At 45.2% G+C, this 19268-nt stretch overlaps 1 protein-coding gene across 2 annotated transcripts in view; it reads right to left on the bottom strand.

The window, feature by feature from the left end:
- The window catches only part of LOC135541445 (plexin-A1-like), a 402887-nt gene that overhangs the window by 167560 nt on the left and 216059 nt on the right, over window positions 1–19268 (bottom strand). For both annotated transcript variants that reach the window (XM_064967699.1, XM_064967700.1), the window contains exons 6-9: window positions 15622–15745; window positions 13978–14131; window positions 13184–13283; window positions 2021–2135 (exon numbers count right to left, since the gene is read on the bottom strand). In XM_064967699.1, coding sequence (XP_064823771.1) covers window positions 2021–2135; window positions 13184–13283; window positions 13978–14131; window positions 15622–15745 — 493 coding nt within the window. The remainder of the gene's footprint in view (window positions 1–2020; window positions 2136–13183; window positions 13284–13977; window positions 14132–15621; window positions 15746–19268) is intronic.

The raw sequence follows: 19268 nt of genomic DNA, 5'->3' as shown, positions 1-19268 counted from the left end.
AAGGGAGTCGTTTTTTTAATCATTTTTATATCAACGTGTTTTTTGGCAGAAATGTCTTCTGGAACATGAACTTTCATGTGCCTTAACACACTTCTATGCCCTCTTTAAATATGAATACAATTGTTCAATTACGAGCATAGCTGGTTTAGTCACGGAAAAAGTCAGGAACCTTCCCGCTAGCCATGATTGGCTGAGATAATGGATGGGCTAGACAAGCAGTGAGATTAGTTTGAATTGGTCTGCCATGTAGCATGCTTCTGTCAAGAACATGAGCTCTCAGTATGTGTAGAAAATCCTTTCTATTGCGGCTTTTTTGAACGATATGAAGAACTGAAAAAGTTTTGCTACTGCTCTCAACATTGCGGCCCTGAAGTTATCATGCGTTATCGTGTGATGGACTACTTTCTGGAGGACGATCGTGCCATGCCGACCCTCTGGGACTCTGAAAATGAATCAGTTGATCAGGAAATCCTTGAAATAGGTAAAAACATTTTCAATAAACCAGACATTGTAGTCTTCTGATGACAGTGATGGGGAAGAAACACAGATCAACAGTGTTATTGTCACAGAAGAAGTTCACAGAGTTTTTAAATCAGTGGAATGTCTGGTGGAAGCAGAGAGATGATTGCCAAACGTGGAGAGTCGAAAAGAGAACACGAGGCTGTTGTATAAAATACCTGTCTCTGGATTACATATTTTATTTTATTTTTTATTTCACCTTTATTTAACCAGGTAGGCTAGTTGAGAACAAGTTCTCATTTACAACTGCGACCTGGCCAAGATAAAGCAAAGCAGTTTGACACATACAACAACACAGAGTTACACATGGAGTAAAACAAACATACAGTCAATAATACTGTAGAAAAATAATTCTATATATAATGTGAGCAAATGAGGTGAGGTAAGGGAGGTAAAGGCAAAAAAAGGCCATGGTGGAGAAATAAATACAATATGGCAAGTAAAACAAAATCAGCGGCTTTTGTGGTGAGATGGGTAATGATGCTTCGTGGGTGTCAGTTGTTGATGTGTGCAGAGGGTCCCTGGTTCAAGCCCAGGTTGAGGCGAGGAGAGTGACAGAAGCTAAACTGTTACATAAATAAAACATATTTAAACTAAGGGCAACCATGGCATCCATGACAGAAGGAGAAGCGTTCATCCATGTATACGGGTAAGAGTCTGGCTACATTTTCAAATATTATACATTTCAATTTTTTTCAGAAAGTTGTTTCCATTGCAAGATAAAGCGTACTGTTAGCTATCTAGCTAAATTTGGCTGGTTGGCTCGGTAGCTAATGTTACAAGTATGATCTGTGCAGTAATATTATTTGTATCTCAGAAAGCCATTTGCATTGCTAGTTATAGCCTAATGTTAGCTAGCTAGCTAGTTGGTTAGCTTTAGCTATGTGCAGATTTATGTACGGTGCATGGTAGTACGAGTTGGGTTTATGGTTCATTGTTTAGCTAGCTACCTACATGTCTAAACAAAAGACTCCACTATGCAAGTAACCATTTCACTGTACTGTTTACAACTTCTGTATCCTGTGCTTGTGATAAAAAAACATAGATTTTATTTGATACAGTGTGTGTTTACCAGAGACGGTAATGTGAAGAACAACATTCACTCTGTTTAGCACATGGCCTCACATGTAAAACTTTAAAGAGGGTGAGGATGAAGTGGGTGTGAACGATGCTGAATGGGTGTAGACAAAGAAGAGCTCTCCAGTCGGTGCACCAAAACATTCACGGGCCATTTTCTCAAAAGTGGGGTGACAAGTTTATCAACTTTCAAAGCAGAATTATTTTCCCATCTGCATTGTATGATATACTATTTTCTAGCTCTGAGTCTCTACTTCTATCCAATGTAAAAAACACAATTTCAAATATTGCTACAAAGGACCGAATCCAGGTAGTGGGTCACAAATGTGGGTTTAACATCCCCTACTCCTTAAGTCATGTAGGAAAAAAACATTGTTGGACTCGGGGTATGTGAAGGAGGGACAGGAAATAGTGTGACACTCACCTCGGACACGTTGACGCGGCCCTCCTGGAAGGAGCAGTCGTTGGCGTTCTGGGTGCAGATGTGACGGTACTTACACCAGTGGCACGGGAAGGAACCGTTCACACACGACAGGCACCTGGGGGAGGACGGGTGGACGGAGAGCGTTAGGGGACACAGAAAACACTTGATGGGAAGGATCAACCCATATGGGCTGGGCACATGCAGCGTCAGAATGAAACAAACAAACAAACAAATAAATAAAATACATCTCTTGCTACGACCCTCTTAACCTCTCTCTAGCCATACTCTACCTGTCCTCTTATTCAGTCTCTCACTTATCTCGATATTCACTTCTCTTAACTGTTCTCCCCCTCTCTGTACACATTTAGTATCCCTCTCTCAATATCTTCCTCGTCTCCCCCTATCTATGCTGTTCTATAGCCTCTCCGTATCAAGTTACCCTCTCCCCCTAAATGTTTTATCTTTACCTCGGTCTGTTTTCTCCCTAGTTCTCTCCCCCGTTGACAGTCTTCACCTCCACCTTTCTCTATCCATCCCCCAGTGTTTAATTCTCCCCATGGCTTTTAAACCTTCCCTCACCTTTGTCTACAGCCCCTTTCATCCTCCAGCTAAGAGCCATCGCTATTTAAATGCACCTGCTTTAGCCCTGGTGCCCAGGGGAGGAGAGGGATGAACAGAGGGAAATAAAAGAGAGAAAATAGATCAATAGCAGGTGGGTCTCCCTGAGTGAGAGTGGGAAACGCCAGATATTGTGGGGGAGATGGAGAAAAGGGGGAGAGAAAGGGAGAGATATGAAGGATAAAGACGGGTGGGGTGTAGCCAAGGGCCCTGTCTAGATGCCTCGTGGGACAGAGGTATCGACGGGGAGTCTGGGCTGGTGAGTGTATGTGCTCATGCAGTGGTGTGTGTAGGTGGGAATGGAGACATCTGACAGCTTCTTGTGTCTGGTTTATTGATGTGAGACACTGGTGCTTCATCGCCACCAAAAATAGGGATTGAACTCTCTGCTCTACAAAGCCAATGATTTCATCACAAAAAATAAGAGAAAAGAAGTTACTTACTTATCTTTTCTACTGTATTAAAAAGGGCAGCCAATTGTTGTCAGTCAACAAACTTCATTAAGTCAAACTGTCAACTTCAAAACAAAAAAAATCAGGAAATGTATCAAAAGCAGACAATCTAAAACCAGACTGAAATTCTCTCCTGGTTGAAATTCTCATTTTCAATATTATCTGCATGAACCTAACAGATCTAGCTCAATCAATACCCGTACAAACACAACACGCACCAGAGTATGCTTCCCCGTTTAAAAAGGCATTTCTGATTCTACGGCCGGCATGAGTAACAGGGTTTTATCTCTCAGGGCTCTTAAAGTCGGATGCAATCTGAATCCATCAAACAAGACACAGATTCATTTGGATCAATTAGGACGCTCCTTTGTTAAGTGTGTTCTCAAAGCGGTTGTTCCAGCAACCCCCTCTTTGTAAGGATCAGAGGCCCAGGCTTTAATTCAATCCCACCGCGCCTTTAATTGACAAATTTAGCATTGTGCTGAGAGAGCCTGTCCATTAAGAATGAGCAATGGGCGGCTAAGGAAATCACAGGCCTCTTAATCTGACATGAGTGCAGTAGGGTGATTCATCAATGTAGAAACAAATGGGAGGAGGCTTGATTAGGCCAGGTTAGGCTATCTCGCCAAATGGTTAGTTTGCTTCTATGTTAGCATTTCTGTAAGGAAATAACAGGCCTCTTATTCCAGCATCAAAACAGGAGGGTGATTCATCAATGTAGAAACAAATGGGAGGAGGGTTTTAAAATTGTATTTCACCTTTATTTAACCAGGTAAGCTGGTTGAGAACAAGTACTCATTTAAAGCAAAGCAGTGCGACACAAACAACAACACAGAGTTACACATGGAATAAACAAGCGTACAGTCAATAACACATTAGAAAAAAATAGTCTATATACAGTGTGTGCAAATGGCGTGAGGAGGTAGGCAATAAATAGGCCATGGAAGCAAAATAATTACAATTTAGCAGATTAATTAATTAAGCAGATGATGATGTGCAAGTAGAGATACTGTTGTGCAAAAGAGCAGAACAGTAAATAAAAACAACATGGGGATGAGGTAGGTAGACTGCGTGGGCTATTTACAGATGGACTATGTACAGCTGCAGCGATTGGTAAGCTGCTCAGAAAGCTGATGCTCAAAGTTAGTAAGGAAAATAGAAGTCTGCAGCTTCAGCGATTTTTGCAATTCGTTCCGGTCACTGGCAGCAGAGAACTGGAAGGAAAGGCCGAAATATGAGGTGTTGTCTTTGGGGATGACCAGTGAGACATACCTACTGGAGCGCGTGCTACGGGTGGGTGTTGTTATTGTGACCAGTGAGCTGAGATAAGGCGGAGCTTTAGCTAGCATAGATTTATAGATGACCAGGAGCCAGTGGGTTTGGCGACGAGTATGAAGCGAGGGCCAGCAGACTAGTGCATATAGGTTGCAGTGGTGGGTCGTATAAGGGGCTTGGGTAACAAAACGGATGGCACTGTGATAGACTGCATCCAGTTTGCTGAGTAGAGTATTGGAAGCTATTTTGTAGATGACATCGCCGAAGTCGAGGATCGGTAGGATAGTCACTTTTACTAGGGTAAGTATGGCAACATGAGTGAAGGATGCTTTGTTGAGAAATAGGAAGCCAATTCTATATTTCATTTTGGATTGGAGATGAGAGTGAGTCTGGAAGGAGAGCTTACAGTCTAGCCAGACACCTAGGTATTTGTAGTTGTCCACATATTAAGTCAGAACCGTCCAGAGTAGTGATGCTGGACAGGTGGGCAGGTGTGGGCAGCGATCGGTTGAAGAGCATGCATTTAGTTTTACTTGCATTTAAGAGCAGTTGGAGGCCACGGAAGGAGAGTTGTATGGTATTGAAGCCCATTTGGAGGTTAGTTAACACAGTGTCCAACAAAGGTCCAGAGGATTACAGAATGGTGTCGTCTGCATAGAAGTGGATCAAAGAATAACCAGCAGCAAGAGCGACATCGTTGATATATACCGATAAAAGAGTCAGTCCGAGAATTGAACCCTGTGGCACCCCCATAGAGACTGCCAGAGGTCCGGACAACAGGCCCTCCGATTTGACACACTGAACTCTAACGGAGAAGTAGTTGGTGAACCAAGCGAGGCAATCATTTGAGAAACCAAGGCTGTTGAGTCTGCCGATGAGGATGTGGTGATTGACAGAGTCGAAAGCCTTAGCTAGGTCGATAAATACGGCTGTACAGTAATGCCTCGATGGTGGTTATGATGTCGTTTCGGACGTTGAGCATGGTTGAGGTGCACCCGTGACCAGCTCGGAAACCGGATTGCACAGCGGAGAAGGTACGGTGGGATTTGAAATGGTCAGTGATCTGTTTATTAACTTGGCCTTTGAAGACTTTAGAGAGGCAGGCAGGATGGATATAGGTCTATAACAGTTTGGGTCTTTGGCGTTCTGGGTGCAGATGTGACAAAGGAATAAATAAAATACATCTCTTGTTACTCTTAACCTCTCTCTAGCCATACTCTACCTGTCCTCTTGTTCAGTCTCTCACTTATCTCGATATTCACTTCTCTTAACTGTTCTCCCCTCTGTACACATTTAGTATCCCTCTCTCAATATCTTCCTTGTCTCCCCCTATCTATGCTGTTCTATAGCCTCAAAAAAATGCACCCTTAATTGACAAATTTAGCATTGTTCTGAGAGAGCCTGTCCATTAAGAATGAGCAATGGGCGGCTAAGGAAATCTCAGGCCTCTTAATCTGACATGAGTGCAGTAGGGTGATTCATCAATGTAGAAACAAATGGGAGGAGGCTTGATTAGGCCAGGTTAGGCTATCTCGCCAAATGGTTAGTTTGCTTCTATGTTAGCATTTCTGTAAGGAAATAATAGGCCTCTTATTCCAGCATCAAAACAGGAGGGTGATTCATCAACGTAGAAAGAAATGGGAGGAGGGCTTTTAAAATGTAAAACTTTCGACTCCTTTGAAGAGGGGGATGACCGCGGCAGCTTTCCAATCTTTAGGAATCTCGGACGATACGAAAGAGAGGTTGAATAGGCTAGTAATAGGGGTTGCAACAATTTCAACGGATCATTTTAGAAAGAGAGGGTCCAGATCGTCTAGCCCAGCTGATTTGTACGGGTCCAGGTTCTGCAGCTCTTTCAGAACATCTACTTCTAGATTTGGGTGAAGGAGAAGCTGGGGAGGCTTGGGCAAGTAGCTTCGGGGGGGGTACAGAGTTGTTGGCTTTGGCTGGGGTAGCCAGGAGGAAAGCATGGCCAACCGTAGATAAATTCTTGTTGAAAATGTTGATTATCATGGATTTATCGTTGATGACCGTGTTACCTAGCCTCAGAGCAGTGGGCAGCAGGAAGGAGGTGCTCTTATTCTCCATGGACTTCACAGTGTCCCAAAACTTTTTGGAGTTAGAGCTACAGGATGCAAATTTCTGTTTGAAAAAGCTGGCCTTTGCTTTCCAGATTGACTGTGTGTATTGGTTCCTGACTTCCCTAAACAGTTGCATATCAAGGGGCTTATTCGATGCTATTGCAGTCCGCCACAGGATTTTTTGTGCTGGTCAAGGGCAGTCAGGTCTGGAGTGAACCAAGGGCTATATCTGTTAGTTCTAAATGTTTTGAAAGGGGCATGCTTATTTAAGATGGTGAGGAAATTACTTTTAGGATCGACCAGGCATCCTTGACTGTCGGGATGAAGTCAATATCCTTCCAGGATACCCGGGCCAGGTCGATTAGAAAGGCCTGCTCGCAGAAGTGTTTTAGGGAGCGTTTGACAGTGATGAGGGGTGGTCGTTTGACCGTGGACCAAAAAATGTAGCTGCTAACCTTGTGCGACAGCAAGCCTTTTCCTTTAGGACAAAAATTACAAGAATATGGAGAGTTATGAAGTTATGAAAAATGGGTGTTTTGCAAATGTTGAACTTACAATATGGAAAAGCTAAATCAAAGTCCAAGTATACAGTTTTGATGATATTCTTGCAAAAAAAATGTCATGTAAATGTAAATGTCTCCTTCGCAATTTGCCCAAATGTACCTGGGTGACTTCACATTAACTGTCATGTGGCTTGCTCATACTGATGCCCTCTTGTGGACACCATCGGAATTACAACAAGAGTGATGGCTAGATTGTCTGGCTCTACCAGACAAAGATCCTTTAATTTCGTACTTTTTTTTATTCATTAAAGAAAATGTGTGTTCTGTTTGTGTCTTAGGTCTTTGGTATAACGAGCAGGAGAGCAGCATGCCAGGACCACCTACCATCTACCCATTCTTTACCTCCCTGAGGAAGCACGAGTTCAATAGCTCATTAACAGTTCCATAGCTTAATGGGGAAGGAGGGAGGGTACCAGGTATGTTTTTGTCCATTCAATTCCATTCAGAGGCCCCATTTGGGGATCCCCGACAACTACTCCTTTGGTCTGGAAGCAGGCCTATACATAGAGCCCCCCAGTAACTCACTAGTTGCTTCCCCCTGCTAGTGTCCATCCAAGTCTTTGAACTTCGGGGATACCCACCCAAGGCCTTTTGTGGATACCCTCCCACCCCCAAACGTCTGTCTGGAGGTGGGCCACGATCCCTGGACCCCCTTGTGACAATCCAACCATCAATGGAGAAGCCATGCTTCCCATGTAGCCACACTTCAAACCTTGATCCCTTTAACATTATAGACTTGATAAAATGACTTATTCTGAAGGTGCATTTTATTTCAAATTAAAAGTGTTTTTTAAAGGTTTAAATAGCAGGAAGATAAATACCTTCAACGCGGATGCTCTTCTATTCTCTCTTCAATGATTAAATGCCTGCTTTGGCCCAAAATGTTTATCAGGAGATGTAAGTGCAAGTGCTTATTGTGGAGGCATGCATATGCCCCAATGTTAAGATCAGATGAGAAGCATTTAGGATTTTGTAGGAAATGTGAGGAGAGAGGATAGTCACAGAGAAAATGGAAAAGTCTCATTCATAATGTCACACACTCAAATGTTCTACCTCTTTTTGTCTCTGTGTACCTCCATCTCTAAACCACACCTTTTCCATATCTGGAGGAGAGAGTATGACACAGTTTCCTGCGGCCTCTTTATGAGGAATTAGACTGTAAGGACCCTCAATCACACAATAGATGACCCAGTCAGTACCTGAACAAAATTAACTACAGGAGAAAGGTGCTTCGAGATCTTAGTTGAGACATCAACCCTACTTCATTTCCAGACTATCCATCCTAGTCCTAATAAATCGCAAATGGGATTTTTTTGATGGAAACATTTAATTAAGAAGTAATCATGGCCGCGGGTGATTTTCTATTTCAATCTCTCCAACCTTAACTGAAACAGTGGGATTTCTAATTAGATTAATATTGATATGCAAATGTCTGAATTGTTTTATTTATTTATTTAAATCGCAGGCCCAAGACGTATCAGTAGAATAAATAAGGAGGGAGGGTGTGTGTTTTTGGTGCGTATGGGGAAAGGGTAGGTAGTGTGTGTATGGGGAATTGTGGATGGTGTGTGTATGGGGGATTGGTGGTTAGGGTGTATATGGGGGATGGCTGGATGGTGTGTGTATAGGGGGTGGGAGGATGGGGTGTGGTGTGAGTATGCTGGGTAGGTGTGGGAGTAGATATTGTATTCATATGGGATAATGTATCAGTATGTATCCAAGTCTTTCAACATTGGGCGAGCATATCCCTTGGCGAGAGTGATTGTAATTCCAGTATGCATGTACACAACATCTATAGAAGTAGAGAGAGAAAGGATACAAGGGTTGAAATATGATGACTGCTTTTGAAGCTCTTTTTGGATAGAGTTTGTTTGTATACGAGTGTGTGTTCCGGGCATGAATTATGTTTATGCTTGCATATAAATATATAAACCACTTTGTGTCTCTCATCTACTCAGCATCTTTCCTCATCAACTCCGTAGACTCCTGTTGTTACAAAAGAAAATGTCCACTCCATAACCCAAATCCCTGAATTAGATTTACCAACCACTGTGATTTACTGGATCACCGTCATCTCCATAGATGCGTGTCACCTCTATATTGTAGACATGATGATGTCCACTCCGTTACACAAGCTCTTTATCATATCTGTGGGTAATATTATGACTATGAACCCCAGTATTGCAGTAGCATTAACAATTGAAGAGGTGTCTTAAGAGGCCTTAGCAGGGGTCCAACCCACAAGCTTAAAATTGTTACCACCACACCGGCCTCAACCAACTCGCCAAATCAGTGGGCTGTGTGTGTATGTGTAAGGGGGGTACTGTGATGAGGCCCATTCTCTAAGGGGGCTCGTCTGACTGGCACGGGGGACACTCGACTTTGGGCTTTGAGGAACCTATGAGGCCCACTGGCCATCTGCTGCCCTGCGGCTAATACCACAGCAGGCACAACCTATCTCCACTCTGGTTCATCCAGGCGGGAGGGGGTCTAGTCTGCCCTAACACCACAGGACAAGTGCATCTAGCCTGGGGAGAGCCAACCCCAGAGGTCCTGAATGGCTGGTTGTGGTTTAGATTTTTACTAAGCTGGTCCCTCCAGAGTCATGGCTAAAGACTGGGTTGTAGAACCAAAGGTTGTGTTTGAACTAAAGGGTCTCTCTCTGTCGAAACGTCTGGTTTCACAGTGCCTCAGAATGGAACATGGATGAAAGCCTATGGCAGGACCAGACCAGACAACCGCTTGTTTTTAACTAGCTGATCTGTCACTCCATCAACATCTAGCATAACCCTTACACCCTCCCCCATACATTGTGGATTTCAGCGCGCAAGCAGCACAAGTGATAAGTAAATTTGTGGAATTTCTTTCCTTCTTAAAGCATTTGAGCCAATCAGTTGTGCTGTGACAAGGTAGGGGTGGTATACTGTACAGAAGATTGTCACGGATCCCCTCCGGTACTGCTGCTCATTATGTTGACCAGTTCCAGAGGTCGACATCACCGGCCACTTAATGTTATTTTGTTGTTTGCAGGTGCACTATCCTTCTGACCCTATGCAGCCAGGTCCCATCTACTATCCTTCTGACTCTATGCAGCCAGGTCCCATCTACTATCCTTCTGGCCCTATGCAGCCAGGTCCCATCTACTATCCTTCTGGGTCCCATCTACTATCCTTCTGATGCCCTCCCATGCAGCCCAGGTCCCATCTACTATCCTTCTGACCCTATGCAGCCAGGTCCCATCTACTATCCTTCTGACCCTAGCCAGGTCCCATCTACTATCCTTCTGACCCTATGCAGCCAGGTCCCATCTACTATCCTTCTGACCCTATGCAGCCATCTACTATCCTTCTGACCCTATGTCCCATCTACTATCCTTCTGACCCTATGCAGCCAGGTCCCATCTACTATCCTTCTGACCCTATATCCTTCTGCCCTATGCAGCCAGGTCCCATCTACTATCCTTCTGACCCTATGCAGCCAGGTCCCATCTACTATCCTTCTGACCCTATGCAGCCAGGTCCCATCTACTATCCTTCTGGCCCTATGCAGCCAGGTCCCATCTACTATCCTTCTGACCCTATGCAGCCAGGTCCCATCTACTATCCTTCTGGCCCTATGCAGCCAGGTCCCATCTACTATCCTTCTGGCCCTATGCAGCCAGGTCCCATCTACTATCCTTCTGACCCTATGCCAGCCAGGTCCCATCTACTATCCTTCTGACCCTATGTGCAGCCACCCTATGCAGCCAGGTCCCATCTACTATCCTTCTGACCCTATGCAGCCAGGTCCCATCTACTATCCTTCTGACCCTATGCAGCCAGGTCCCATCTACTATCCTTCTGACCCTATGCAGCCAGGTCCCATCTACTATCCTTCTGACCCTATGCAGCCAGGTCCCATCTACTATCCTTCTGACCCTATGCAGCCAGGTCCCATCTACTATCCTTCTGACCCTATGCAGCCAGGTCCCATCTACTATCCTTCTGACCCTATGCAGCCAGGTCCCATCTACTATCCTTCTGACCCTATGCAGCCAGGTCCCATCTACTATCCTTCTGACCCTATGCAGCCAGGTCCCATCTACTATCCTTCTGACCCTATGCAGCCAGGTCCCATCTACTATTTAACTCCTCGCAACTGCAGTGGCCAAAACAAGAAAACCTTTGTGCTTTGGTATTGTGCTTGGCAAGACCATGCACAAGCTCCACCACAGTCTGCACCTTCACTTCCTGAAGTTTGCCCCTGACTGGTGCTCCGGCCTCATCAAGCAGCGCAACAGAAATACCAGAGTGAACACTTTGTCTGAGATTGCTGGTGTTGTGAAGGACAGCACTGTGACAGGGGTCAACATCCCACAGCTGGTTGGACTGGAGGATGGTACAGAGCTGGTGGAAAAAGCTATGGCTGGCAACAACACCATACTTCAGGCGGCTGCCACAGTTCAAGCAGTACCAGCAGTGAATAGCATTTTCATTGCTTTATATGAGGTTATTCTTCTTATATAAACTTGGGAGGTGAATTGATGTTGTGCAGGATTGTAACCTCTTCAATTGTTTTGGTTATTTCCTGTTTTACAGCGTTGATGCTCTGGAGCCTGGTGTTGTTGTCGCCAAGGAGCGTTTGGACTCAGTCGGGACCAGGTTTCAGCTGCTGCGCCACGCTGACACCCTTCCTCCCACAGATGGTCTGCCTGTACAAGCACCACCTGGACTGGACACAGCTAGACAAACATATGTTTTTGAGAAGATCAGGGAGTTTTGTGACGAAGAGGCTATGGACATCACATGTCCTGCACCAAAGTCAAGGGCAGGACAGAAACAGGCTCTCCGAATATTAATTCCCTTGTTCATGCGTTGTTCGGACAGACCAGTCACTCATAAACACTTTGGAGGAGCAGTGACCAAATGTCTCGTGGCCATTTTAGGGATGTGTCACTCCGCCTTTCGTTGAAAGGTGGTACAAGCCGGCTGTTCCGACCAAGATCAAATGCCGTTGGGGGTGCAGGATGGTCTGATTTGATTCGGCGTCCAGGTCTATCTCACTTTGTCACGCTTCCATTGCCATCTCTTTCAATGGAATGGCTTTACCTTTCCCTGTGCTCGAGCTCCAATTTCTGTTGTTCCCATTTTCCCTTTAGTTCTACCTCTCTGTCGCAGGCCTACGGGGTGTACTCTACCACCAGTACGACCCTTTTCATCATCCACCAAAGCCTCCAATCAGCATGTGCAACTGTGATGTCATAATGCTTTGCAACCATGAGCAGATTTGCCTTCATACATTTATCAAGCATCTCCCATGTAGGGTTTTCCACAAATGCACAAACTTAAAGTCCATGGATTTTTTATTAGCCTGTGTGTTTATGCAACTTTCAAATTGACAACAAATCTTATAACCCCTCAGGTGGATGTCAGTGACAGAAACTCTGTGTATTTTGAACACTCAAATATATGTGCACAGCAGAGATAAGACTGTATCAACTACCATACTCATAAGAAACAAATCCTGGACGAGCCCCCATATGCAGTAGCAATGGAGCCTGGGAAAGAGGTTACAAACACTAACAACGGCGCAAAGCTTATGCTCGGCAGATTTTCATATGTACAGTATAACCCAGGTAATAAACCTTTCAGGAGTACGTTTGGGCACCAATACCAGAGACCGTCAATTGCGATTAATTCATTATAATGATATTATTATCAGCTACAGTAGGCTAGGTTATGATCATAAGGCAAAAATTACCATCTTGGATGTCTCATCATATATGGAGGGTTCGATTTTACTCCGTGGTGGTAACATGGGGGCGGCAGGGTAGCCTAGTGGTTAGAGCGTTGGACTAGTAACCGGAAGGTTGCAAGTTCAAACCCCCGAGCTGACAAGGTACAAATCTGTCGATCTGCCCCTGAACAGGCAGTTAACCCACTGTTCCTAGGCCATCATTGAAAATAAGAATTTGTTCTTAACTGACTTGCCTAGTTAAATAAAGGTAAAAAAAAAAAAGAGCCACCTACGTGCACAGAGGTTACAGCGGGGTGGGGATGTGTGTACAAGCTCACAGGCTTACTGCGCCCTGTCAAGGTGTGACAAGAGGACCAAGGGGAAAACAGAACTGAAGGAAGAGAAGGAAAAAAGCAGAGGAAAGCTAAAATAAAAAAATCAACGTTATAGAAAACTTACGACGAGTGCACGCTGCAGTTGTAGAATACAAAGTCCACGCTGGCGAACGTCTTGCCCGTCTCCTTGGACTTGAGGTAGAGCTTCACCATGCGCTTGCCTCCTACAGAGACACATGCATCGCTTAGCAACTTATGTCATGCATTGGAGAGTATTGAGAGAATAAGTCAGGTAGAAATATCTCCTAGAGTCACAGGGAACATTCAATCACATTAGAGCTGATATCAATACATAATGGTGGATAGAAAATCTGCTTTAGGAATTCTCAAGTTTAAACATGTCACTTCTGGGAATCGAAATATATACGGCTCCTTCATCTCCAAGCTTTGAAGATACATCACAGGCATCAGTGGTGTCATTGTGGCGTGATTGCATTAGAACTGATAAAGATGTATAACACATGGTAATGGACCTGCTTCTGAACTCTCTTAAACATATCACATTGGAGACGATACATATAGAATCTTGATGCTTAGGGAGCAATTAGGGGGAATAACATTGGTAGTGACAGAGAAACTCAAAGTATATTGAGTTATGTAAAAAAAAAGCCATGAAATGTGCAATTCTGGTGAAGGCTATTGGGAAGATGAGGAGGGAGACCGTAGGACTAAAATGACAGGCTGGAACGGAGTGATTGGAATGGTATCAAACACATGAAGGCTGTTCCGTTTATTTCATTCCAGCCACTACTCCATTAAACAGCAGAGACAAGCGGCCAGGTCGCAGTTGTAAATGAGAACTTGTTCTCAACTGGCCTACCTTGTTGAATAAAGGGTGCGGGTGGGCGGCATTCTCACCTTTGTTTCGGGTAATGGGGATGACGTTGTGGGCCGAGGGAGACAGGCAGTAGATGAGGCTCCCCTGGATGTGCCCATCCGTCTCCACGTAACCCTCGAAGGAGCAGTTGACTCCCGCAGAGAGGTCAGGGACGTTACGCGCCTCCAGCACGAGCTGGGGACAAATCAAAGGAATATAGGGAATATGTTATTGAGACAGATAATGTGGAGACATTAAATACTTGTCATAATGTCAAGGGTTTAATAGAATGACATGTAATAAACACTATATATACAAAAGTATGTGGACAACCCTAGTGGATTCTGCCATTTCAGCCACACCTGTTACTGACAGGTGTATAAAATGGAGCACACAGCCATGCAATCTCCATAAACTAACATTGGTACTAGAATGGCCTTACTGAAGTACTCCGGGACTTTCAACGTGGCACCATAATAGAATGCCACCTTTCCAATAAGTCAGTCTCTCAAATTTTTGCCTTGCTAGAGCTGTCCCGGTCAACTACGTGGTGTTACTGTGACGTGGAAACGTCTAGGACCGGCTCAGCCGCAAACTGGCGAAGTAGTAGGCCACAAAAGCTCACAGAACGGAACTGCCGAGTGCTGAAACACGTAGCGCGTCCGTCCTCAGTTGCAACACTCACTACCGAGTTCCAAACTGACTGGAAGCAACGTCTGCACAAAAACTGTTAGTCGGGAGCTTGATGAACTGTGTTTCCATGGCCGAGCAGCCTCACACAAGCCAAAGATCACCATGCACAGTGCCAAGCATCGGCTGGAGTGGTGTAAAGCTTGGTGGAGGTGGATTAATGATCTGGGGATGTTTTTCATGGTTTGGGCTAGGCCCCTTAGTTCCCTTAAGTTACATCATACAATGACATTTAGACGATTTTGTGCTTCAACTTTGTGACAACAGTTTGGGGAAGGCCCTTTCCTTTTTCAGCATGACAATGCCCCAGTGAACAAAATGATGTCCATACAGAAATGGTTTGTCGAGATCGGTGTTCACATACTTTGGTCATGTAGTGTAAATCATATAATGCAGAAGATTAATGTTAAGACCTGCTGACCTAAATGGGCTAATTTCAAATATTTGTCAAAATTGCTTAAGATTAGTTGGGAATCATTGTTGGACAGCAGTATTCCAACCTTGTCTCTGAGTCAGGACTGAGACTGGACCACTGAGGAACACTCAACACCTCTTGGAAAGCCATTCTGGTGTTTCTTTGGGATTAAAATCTGTGTAGATGTCCCGTTGTCTCAGGATTGGAGTTTTCAGAAAACTGAGGTGGACTTTATTCCTTTCATATTTCTTTTGATCCTGACAAACTCCACAGTCTCTGCCGGTGACAAGTATATCTATAACAGTATGCTGCCGTCAGAATAGTTGAAAATACAAGTGACAGGCTAGTGTGGATATTTGGAACGTAGTCCTGGAATACATTTACCGCTAATGTGAGGACTGGGGACTTTGTGGCAAGGTTAGTGTGAAGATCATATTAATGTCTTTAATGACACAATCACAAAGTTAGCTACTTATTGGCATGTCACGCAGTTACTGGTGTGTATTTACATAAACACACATTTATATACAGGTACTGTATCAGTACACACATACAGAGTCAGACTCTCTTTCACACACACCTGGACTTGGGACATGGTGACAGAGATGTTCTTGGGGTGAACACTGAGCTCCACACACTGACGCTGGTCTGAGGCAAACCGCTGGGGTTCATCTGCTTTCTCACATCTGTCCTTACGGGAACACCTAGAGAAGAGAAGGTCAGAAATAACACACACACATACACATATATATATATATATATATATATATATATATATATATATATATATATATATATATATATATATATATATATATATATATATATACACCCCCAATGTATTTGGTGCATGAACATGGTGATAACAATGATCAGCAGGTAGCCTAGCGGTTAAGGTAGCCTGGTGGTTAAGGTAGCCTAGCAGTTAAGGTAGCCTAGCAGTTAAGGTAGCCTAGCAGTTAAGAGTGTTGGGCCAGTAACCGAAAGGTCAATAAGGTCAGAAACATCCTCCATATGATCAGCCATCTTCTGGAGCCATCTCCAGAAAAAAAGCACACCAATTTTCCAATTTGAACTACCAGCTATCATACCACCTCTTCATAACAAAACAAAGTCTCTGAACAGACACTGTGTGCCTCAGTGTTGCACAATAAAAGGAGAGGGAAATGCAAAGTGCCTTATCTTAGCCTTGGTATACCAACCTTCCTACTCAGCAGAATACTGTCTCGCAACCTCTCACACACACAAACGTGTACGCACACACACAAACACACACAAAGAGAGAAGTCATGGAGATATTGCTTGTGGACTGCATTACTCCCTAAGGAGAGAAACCTGGAGAGTTGAACAGGCCTTCTCCCTGACCCCGTCTTGACCCCTGGAGAGTTGAACGGACTGCATGCAGCATTGTGCATATTATGAGCGTGTGTGTGTGTGTGTGTGTGTGTGTGTGTGTGTGTGTGTGTGTGTGTGTGTGTGTGTGTATGTGTGTGTGTGTGTGTGTGTGTGTGTGTGTGTGTGTGTGTGTGTGTGTGTGTGTGTGTGTGTGTGTGTGTGTGCCTCAGTTAATATCACTCTAGCTTTTTTTCTTTTCTTTTTTTTCTTGGATTGCTCTTCTACTGCACGGCTGACGAACGAGACAAATATGACTCTAATAAGCTGCTGCAGAACAAAATGCCCCAGGGCGAAAACGTCTTAAATACCTGTCATTCTGAGTGGTGGGGGGGTAAAAATAGATTGAGGGACGCTATCCAATGGGAAATGAGCAGAATAAACTTAGCGCTCCATTTTGGTGAGGAGGAAGGTCAAAAGCTCTGTGACTGGAGGTCGGTAAAATCTCGAGTTTATCTTGATTGCGTTTCCGTCGCCTTGCCTGCCTTGTCCGCGTCCTCAATAAAAATTAGAATCCCCCCTCATGCAAACACACATACGCGCGCACGTGAAAACACACACACATCTGCCGATCAGATGAAGTGGCATGTTGCACAGGTGGAAGTTTTAATTAACAGAGCGAACAGCGAGAACTGGCTTTTTGCCAACGCTGGAGATACACAGACCCTCTCACCTCCCCACACACACCACCTCTCACCTCCCCATACACACCCCTTCTCTCTCCACATACACACACACCCTCTCACCTCCCCATATACACACCCCCTCCTCACACTCCCCCTCTCACCTCCCCACACACACCCCCTCCTCACACTCCCCCTCTCACCTCCCCACGCACACCATCTCTCACCTACCCACGCACACCCCCGCTCACATCCCCATACACATACACCCTCTCACCTCCCCACACATACCCCCTCTCACCTCCCCACGCACCCCCCCGCTCACCTCCCCACGCACCCCCCCGCTCACCTCCCCATGCACACACACCCGCTCACCTCCCCACACACACACCCCCACACACCCCCTCTCACACTCCCCCTCTCACCTCCCCACGCACACCATCTCTCACCTACCCACGCACACCCCGCTCACATCCCCATGCACATACACCCTCTCACCTCCCCATACACCCTCTCACCCCCGTCTCACTCCCCACGCACCCCCCCGCACCTCCCCATGCACACACACCCGCTCACCTCCCCACACACACACTCCTCCCCCTCTCACCTCCCCACACGCACACCCCACTCACCTCCCCACCACACCCTCCACCTCCCCATGCACACCCCGTCTCACTGCCCAATACACACACACCCTCTCACCTCCCCACACACACCCCCCCCCCTCACACTCCCCCTCTCACCTCCCCACGCACACCCCTGCTCACCTCCCCATGCACACACCCCCGCTCACCTTCCCATGTACACACACCCTCTCACCTTCCCATGCACACCCCCTCTCACACTCCCCATACACACCCCATCTCACTGCCTCATACACACACACCCTCGAGTCATGTTAGCCAGCAGGAGAGAGAAACACACTGTGTCACCAAGTGTATCCTTTAAAGCATTGTGTCTGGTGATAAGTCACACTGTGCCAGACACACGTCTGGTGAGAAGTCACACATTGACTATGACTACTGTACAGCGCCTAACACACTGACAAGCAAGCTAACACACTCTCTGCTGTAGCGCAACACAAAGAGAAAAATAACACTCCTACATATGCGGGGTGTCAACAAGGACACCTGGCATGCTTTGCACTGCCATCTGCTACTAGTAACTTTATTCATGAATCGTAATCTTAAGATCTTCTAAAAGATACAAGGCAGTATCAACATTGATTTTCATGTGATGGCAAATAGCTAAGGCTTCCAATTCAGAGGCTAGCGTCCAAATGCTCACCAGTAGCCTCCTTTCCTCATCAGTGTTGCCCACAAAACCTCCCATCTGTGAGAGCGTGACAGGTTAAAGTAAATGGAGACCTACCTAATAAAGATGTGTTTTAAACTTTATCCAATTCACATCGGAGCAGATAAAAGAAAGGAGACAGGGGCTCTGTTAGACTATCAGAACAGAGAAGCTACGTCTGGTAAGACGAGGGGTAGGAATGTCTGTTTGTCAATGTCTGTTTGTCAATAATAGCTGACGTGTCTAATATTAAAGAAGCCCCAAGGTACTGCTCGCCTGAGGTAGAGTACCTTATGATAAGCTGTAGACCACACTATCTACCAAGAGAGTTCTCATCTATATTATTCGTAGCAGTCTATATACCACCACAAACCGATGCTGGCACTAAGACTGCAATCAACCAACTCTATAAGGCCATAAGCAAACACGAAAATGCTCATCCAGAAGCGGCGCTACTAGTCTGGGATTTTAATGCAGGCAAACATAAATCCATTTTACCTCATTACTACCAGCATGTCACGTGCATCCAGAGAAAAAACAACTTTAACCTTTACTCCACACAGAGATACATAGAGAGCTCTACCAACACCGTTCATTTGGCAAAAATGACCATAATTCTATCCTCCTGATTCTTGTTAACAAGCAAAAACTAAAGCAGGAAGTACCAGTGACTCGCTCAATAAGGAAGTGGTCAGATGACGCAGACGCTACGCTACAGACTGGAATATGTTCCGGGATTCATCCAATGGCATTGAGGAGTATACCACCTCAATCCTCGGCTTCATCAATAAATGCATCGAGGACGTCATCCCCACGGTGACCATACATAGATATCCCAACCAGAAGCCATGGATAACAGGCAACATACACATCGAGCTAAAGGCTAGAGCTGTCGCTTTCAAGGAGTGGGACACTAATC

Source organism: Oncorhynchus masou, chromosome 6 (assembly GCF_036934945.1).
Source record: "Oncorhynchus masou masou isolate Uvic2021 chromosome 6, UVic_Omas_1.1, whole genome shotgun sequence".
In the NCBI taxonomy this organism is placed as follows: Eukaryota; Metazoa; Chordata; class Actinopteri; order Salmoniformes; family Salmonidae; genus Oncorhynchus; species Oncorhynchus masou.
Note: the sequence above shows the minus strand (reverse complement) of the source record. Positions and strands in the feature narration are given on the sequence as shown.